We start from the raw sequence: 7,106 nt of genomic DNA, 5'->3' as shown, positions 1-7,106 counted from the left end.
GGGGCCGGCCGGGCGGGCGCGGGGGGCCGGGCGGGCGCGGAGCCGGCTGGGCGGGGACCGGGACCCGCGCTCCGCTGAGGCCGGCCCGGGACAGGACCCTTCTGACCGACCTGGCGTCCTGCCTGGCGCTGCTGCCCGGCCCGGGACAGGACCTTCTGACCGACCCGGTGTCCTGCCTGGCGCTGCTGCCCGGGTTCTCCAGCGCACCCCTGGGCAGCATGGGGAGAACGGGGAGCCGGGGCTGGGCTGTCCACAGAGTCATTCCGTGCGTGTAACACCCGTCTCTTGCTGCACTTTCAGACGCGGATGCAGAGTTTGCAGCCGGAGCCTGCCGCCCGCTACCGGAACGTGCTGGAGGCCCTGTGGCGGATCGTCCAGACAGAGGGATTCTGGAGGCCAATGCGGGGCATGAACATCACAGCCACTGGGGCCGGCCCTGCCCACGCCTTGTATTTCGCCTGCTATGAAAAGTTAAAAAAGACATTGAGTGATGTTATCCATGCTGGGGGCAATAGCCATGTGGCCAATGGTATTGATACTTCCTGCACCGCTTCCCTGCACCACCATCCCCGAGGGGCTAGAGCAGCTGAGGGCAGCCCTGCTGGCTGGGGCGGTAAAGTCAAGGGCAGCCCCAGAAGCCAGGTCTCCTGTGCTGCCCCCGGATGACTCAGTAGAGCTCAGACTGGTAGTCAGAGCAGTTCCTCTCCCCGGCCTAGTTACCATCTCCCAAACACTGCCCTGACCTATACCTGCATAACTCTGTACCAGCCCTACTGGAGCTCTGTCCCCGCTCCTCTGCACTGGCTGTAGGGCAGGCAAGGGCTGTGCAGCAGTGGAGAGCATGAGTGGCTCTAGAGGTGCTTGCTACTGTTTAGACCCATTCATGGGGCCAGGCCCCAGGTGCAGCAATGGGGAAAACAAATGTGCCCCAGCTAATGGGACGGGGGAGCAGGGTGTGTGTGTGTGTGAGAGTTCTTTGGGCAGTCAGGAATAGGGTCCGTGTAGGGGTCAGGGCTCGCTGAGTGGCCCTCCAAGATGCTGTAATGCCACCGATTTCCTCATCCAGCCCAGGACGCGGTTTCTTTGGTGATGCTGTGGCCAATGGGCAGGGAGGCTCGATTGGTAGCAGCGGCCGGGGCTGACGCTTAGTGCGGTGGTCTTAAAGCATTAGACGTGCTGCACTTAGGCCAGTCTGCACAAGATGGAGCAGATGTGCTAAGTAATGTCCTCTCTCCAGTCACTAGCTAGCAGCCCATCTGCGCAGTGCTCTGGTTCCACATCTCCCTTCCCTACCAATCCCAGCGCTGGGCAAGGGGAAGTGCTGTACTCGTGCCTGCACCTGTTCATAGACCTGTCTGAGATGTTCCCATGTATCTGGCTTTGAGGAACAGGTTAGTGGGGCTGGGAGCTGGCCAACACCTGCCCCTTGCTCACAGCAACACCTGTGGATGGGAGCTGCCTGCAGGACTCCCCCTCATCTCTAGCTGGGATTGACCGCAGCATTGTGGGTAGGTAGAGTGGAGCAGGGTTCAGGATGCAACCCTCAGAGTTCCCGTGCCTCATTCCCAGTGGTGCCTTTGACTTTCTCTCTGGCTCCCCACGCTGCTGTGCTTGAACAGATTTGGGACTCATTGGAGGGTGTCTTTCACCCTGGTGGATACTGGGGTGCAGTGGGATCCTGACTATGGAGTGGTTTCTCACTCTGGGACACAGTGAGGCATGGTCCCATAGGGTCCCTGTGAGTCTGCTGTTTGCATCTTCTCTGTAGTAGGTGCTGGGATTAAGTGAGGCCTAGTCGTCTCCATAAGGACCTGGCAGATTATTGCACTTCCTCTCAATTTGTGGGTTCTGAAGCTGGGGGTTCCTGGATTCTGGCCCTCTTCTTGGGCAGGATGTGGTGGCTGCATTAGAAATTTACCAATCTTCTCCTTTCTGGTAGTGGAGTCCTGGCAGCGGGTGTCTCCCTCTTCTCTGGCGAGGGGCTCTGGGGCTCAGTGGAGCCCCGGGTCTCTCGCCCTCTCCTCCCCTCACATGTGTCAGTTCTTGTTTTACAGGTGCAGCGGGGTGTGTAGCAACATTGCTCCACGATGCAGCTATGAACCCTGTGGAAGGTAATGATGACCCTGTGCCCACTGCAGGGGAGGCCCTGTAGGTGGGGGTGAGGGCGTGTGGTGCTTCCTCTGTGCGGGAGCTGAATTCATCTCTGTGCTGTGCTCCTGTCTGTGGCACCAGGGGGCGCTCTCCTCATTCTGTCCTAACTAGGGAGAGTCCTGCGAAGAGCAACATCCCCTGCCTAGGCCCCAGCCTGGATAGCTCAGTGGTATCCATTTAGGGAGTTGGGTTAGCCAGAAGGCTTCTATTCTAGGAAAAAGGAGCCAGCCTCAGCTTGGGGAACCTAGGGGCAGAGATTGAGGGAGCCAGCCCTTCCCCCCCAAGGGACTTGTCATGAGGATCAGCAGAGAAAGCGACAGCTCTCGTTAGCGGATCTGAATTCAGATTACTAGCAATCTGGGTTGTGGTGAGTGCAGTTCTCACCTGGGCCCACCTGTGCTGAGACTGTCCGCTAGGGAGAGGGTGTGAGTGCTGGGAGAAATTGCTCTGTGGAAGCGGCCTTCCCTCAAGGTCCTGAATCCCCTTTGCTGGGTGTTCCCAGGAGAGCCTTCGCAAGATATATACTTGCAGCCAAATGCCTCTTGAGTCTGAGTGCCCCTGCAAAGGTGCAGAGCTGGGCTTGCCCATTGCTTGGATGTTACTCCCCAAGAACATGGAGGTGCTTTTGGCTCCTTAGATGACATTCCCTCCCTGTGGTGGGGCTGATCCCTTTGCCCCCCACTAAGGTGTGTTTTGGCTCTTTCTGCAGGACATGGGGTGGTAGGCCTGGGGTCCCGCCCAAATTCCAGCTCCGTTATTTGCGTTGTCTCCCGAATCCCCCTGCAGTTGCAGTCAGAGAGTTGTTTCTGCTCTGCTGTGTAGAGCTGGAGTTTGGCGCTTGAACTGCTGCTGGATGTGATCAGGGCTGGGCTGTAGATGAGCACGTGTATCTGCTGGCTGAATTAGTGAAATACTTGGGGATATTCTGGGATGGAAGATGCTGTAGAAATGCAGGGATGTGCCCCGATGCTGAGATCCATCTGAGAGACGGAATGATGTTCTCTGACTGCCTCATAGGTCTGTAACAACGGAGGGAGGGATTGGTCTCCCCAAGGGAAGACGTAGATGCTTGGTGCTGAGCTCAGCATGCGAATACTGACTGAAACGAAGTGTAGCAGCCCTTGGGTGTGCAGCCGGATACTAATATGGTGAGGTAGCTGGCACCCAGCAAGGAGCTGTTCTAGCTAGATTCCTGGCTGGGTGTGGGGATGCTGGGAGTTACAGATCTTGAACCAGGGGTCTTCTGGTCTTGGTTGTCAGTGGTCTCTGAAGCCAGTGAGAATAGAAACCAGGGAGCTCCCTAGCCCTATACTCATCCTCTCTCTCTCTCTCTCTCTCTCTTGTTATCCTCTCGGTGGCTTGGCCACTGGACGCTGTCACTGACTCTTGCTGCTGGCATCCGCCCCAAGTGATCAAGCAGAGGATGCAGATGTACAACTCACCGTACCAGCGGGTGACGGACTGTGTGCGGGCCGTATGGCGCAACGAAGGGGCCGGGGCCTTCTACCGCAGCTACACCACCCAGCTCACCATGAACATCCCCTTCCAAGCCATCCACTTCATGACTTACGAGTTTCTGCAAGAGCAGCTCAACCCCCAAAGACAGTATAACCCTGGCTCCCATGTGGTCTCAGGGGCCTGCGCGGGTGCTGTGGCCGCTGCCGCTACCACACCATTGGACGTTTGCAAAACGCTGCTCAACACCCAGGAGTCCCTGGCCTTGAACTCCAACATCAGTGGACATATCACAGGCATGGCCAATGCCTTCAGGACGGTGTACCGAGTGGGCGGTGTGACCGCCTACTTCCGTGGGGTCCAGGCCCGGGTCATTTACCAGATGCCCTCCACAGCCATTGCTTGGTCCGTGTACGAGTTTTTCAAATACATCCTCACCAAGCGTCAGGAGGAGCGCCGGGCTGGGAAGTGAGTCAGAGCTTGGCCCTGCTCTGGGCCCACATAATCTCCCCTCCCTGCCTCTGCCTCTCGGTGTCTCCCTTTGGTTTGGTTTGTGCTGGAGATGGGGAGGCAGGAAAGCCTTTGGGTTCTCGCAAGGTCATCTCTTGCCTGGGGCTGCTGCAGCTCTACTCTGACAGCACAGCCTGCCCCTGTCCCCAGAACCCTCGAGTGATGTCATCCTGGAAGCTACAGCCCAGGTGACCTGCCCTTGCACTTCCACCTAGGAGTTGTGTTCCTGCTCTTCCCCTACCCAGTCTCCTTGAACCTAAAGCTTTGTGTCTCTGGGGATAACAAACACCATGACCCACCACTGGCAAGTCAAAGCTCAGGTGCTCAGGAAAGGTCCTTGCCGTTGCCTGGAGCGCCAGGGGCTACTGGCTAGTTTCTGGCTGGGGGAAGGATAAGCTTAGCCGTTGTCTAGCAGCACGCACACACAGATGCACACCTGACACCGACCGCCCTGTTGCCAGCTGGCAGGAAGGATTGCCTGGGAGGGGAGTTCGTAGATTTGTGGTTGTTCCTACTCTTGGCGCCTCCAATAAAGAATTCTGCTTTATTGTCATGTCCCTTGTTACTCTTGTAAAGCCCAGCTCCTGGGGTCTGGCTTGGGGCCTTTCAGTAGCTCTCCAGCCAGTGTTATGCAGTTGTACAGGCTGCGGATGGTGCTCCTTTCTTGCACAATGGGGAGATGTAACTAACCGCTGAGCTGCTGAAAGCTCCCTGCTTGGAGCAGGGCGGGGAGGGGAAATGTGGCAGGCTGGTGGGGAGGCAGGGCTGTTAGCCAGCAGCCAGAGAGTTGGGAAATGGGCAGGATGGTGGCGAATGGGCGGCGATGATGGGAAAATGGCAGCAAAGGAAGGGAGACTGGGCTGGTTGATGATCCCTATTGGGAGAAGTGGGACCAGGCAGCGGTCAATGGGATATATGCCGAGAAGCTCTCAAGGTATGGCCCTCGATATGGAATTGTTCCAGAGCTCTAGGCAGGGGCTGGGTTCCTGCAGATTTGGGGAGTAAAGGGAGGAGCTTCCTGGCTGTTCTTGAGGGAGAAAGAGGTAGGTGTAGGGGAAGGGCCTCTGGCTGCTAGTCGAGGAGGAGCGGGAGCCTTGGCTGCCCTCTGAGAAGGTGAGGGGGACCCTGGTGCTCAGGGCTGGGGATGGGTTATTTATTTCCGGGCGGGGGGTGTTCAGGCCCCATGACCTCAGCAGCTGGCATGGCTCACGCTCAGGAGTGGGAGAGGCTGCAGGGGATTTGTCTGGGCTACAAGACTGACTTACACTCATGCAGAGCAGCTGGCGGGTCTGTAGGGTGGGGTGTGGCTGAAATACAGGTGCTCTCTGGACAGTTCACCTGCACCAGGAAGGTCAGCAAGGTGCATGGGTGAGATGGAGAGGGTGTGAATAAGAGCAGTGGGTGGCATTTTGGGGGCTCTTGGCTTCATGCAGGCTAATGCTGGAGAGGACTGGAGCTACAGCCCATAGGGCAATGGCCGTGCTCACGGCAATGCTCCAGGAGGGGGCTGCAGCTTCCTGCCCATGGGGAGATGAGCCAGTCGTTGGCCTTTGGCTGAGCCAGTGTATGCAACACATCACCTCTGGGGCTGTCCCCTGTGCTGGCACAGATATGGACATAGGGCTGATCCAAAACCCATGGAAATAAATGGGAAGGCTTGAATGGCCTTTGGGTCAGAGCCTCCTTGGTGAACAAGTGTCTTGCATCTTAACTTCACTGATACTCTGGGCCCTAAATACCTTCCTGCTGCCCTCTTGGTTCTGCATGCAGTGCTGGGAAGATGGCTGGCTCTGTTTGCTGTGAGAACATAGGAATTGCTGTATCGGATCAGAGCAATGAGCGAGCTAATCCAGTGCCCTGTCTCTGGCAGGGCCCAGTCTTGCACTGACATGCAGGGGTAGGCGAGCCTGAGTTCCTCTACCTGCAGGGAAAACTTCCTCGTGAGCCCTGATAGGTTGTTTTCTTGCCTGTGAATGACTGGATGGCTCCCCCAATTCTTTTACTATAACTTCTGGCTCTTCTCTCAAGAATTATCAAGTCCTTTTTTTAATCCTCCAAAGCTCTTGACCATAATGGTCTCATGTAGCAGCAAGTTCCATCAGCCAACGGTGTGTTGCATGGAAAAGTATTTCTCCGCTCTGATTTTTTTCTGTAAGCCTTGTGGCCTGACAGAGAATGGAGCTTGCTATTGATAGCTGTTGGTGACTGGAGGGAAGAGCTGCTTGAGAGCTCCAGGTGGCCGGGGCTCCTAGGGAAGGGTGCTCTCTGCCTGTCTGTTGGAGGGCAGGGGGGAGGGACTGAACGGGCTGGCCTCATTTGCATTTCCTTTACGTGAGTGACCGTTTGGGCCATGTTGGTTAACTGCCTCTAAGCTTTGAGTTTGGGGCAATCCAGTGGCATTGACCCTTTTGGGAAAAGAAGGGACAAAACACTGACCCAAAGGTGTCTGGAGTCACCCTGACCATGGCTGCAGTGAGGCCCAGTTGGGTAAGGGAGCTTGGAAACTCAGGTGGCAAAGGGGAGGGGTGGAATGCAGGGGCAAGTGTTGTAATGTGCAGGTTTTAAATGAAACTGATTTGTTTCAGAGAAGCGGATGTGGCTTTGCTGTAGCTGCTTGGGCAGAATAGATGTGGTGAATGCTGCGCTGCAGGGTGATGGTGTGTTTGAAGATAAAACCGCAGTGTGTGGCAGGCTGTGTGCAGCCCTTCTCAGCCAGTAATTAAAGCTGAAGTTGTTTCAGTTGAGTCATGGGGTAGAGTCCCATGAGCAGCATGGGCCTGGGAGAATCCTTGGACATCTCCAGTTCAGGACAATAAACTATGACTGGGGAGCAGTGGAGGCAGGAAGTGGTAGAAGACACCCACCACTTATAAATGCCAGAGGAGGACTGTGGTTGGGACTGTTAAGATACCCAGGGCATGGGGGAGTCTTAATGCACAGAATTTGTTAATTGCAGGTTTTTCCCCAATTCACTCTGTTGTCCTGCTCTC

The 7,106-nt window shown here is 56.3% G+C and overlaps 1 protein-coding gene across 1 annotated transcript; it reads left to right on the top strand.

The window, feature by feature from the left end:
- Positions 1-300: 300 nt before the first annotated feature.
- On the top strand, positions 301-4,223 carry SLC25A28 (solute carrier family 25 member 28; the record flags this gene model as incomplete). The annotated part of the gene is given in 3 exon segments (XM_034776164.1): positions 301-529; positions 2,055-2,111; positions 3,561-4,223. Coding segments are annotated over 3 exon segments (804 nt in total), but the record flags the coding sequence as incomplete, so codon positions are not given.
- Positions 4,224-7,106: the final 2,883 nt, after the last annotated feature.

This window comes from Trachemys scripta, chromosome 7 (genome assembly GCF_013100865.1).
Source record: "Trachemys scripta elegans isolate TJP31775 chromosome 7, CAS_Tse_1.0, whole genome shotgun sequence".
Classification (NCBI taxonomy): Eukaryota; Metazoa; Chordata; order Testudines; family Emydidae; genus Trachemys; species Trachemys scripta.
The sequence above is the reverse complement of the archived record's forward strand: the minus strand, read 5'-3'. Positions and strand labels throughout refer to the sequence as shown.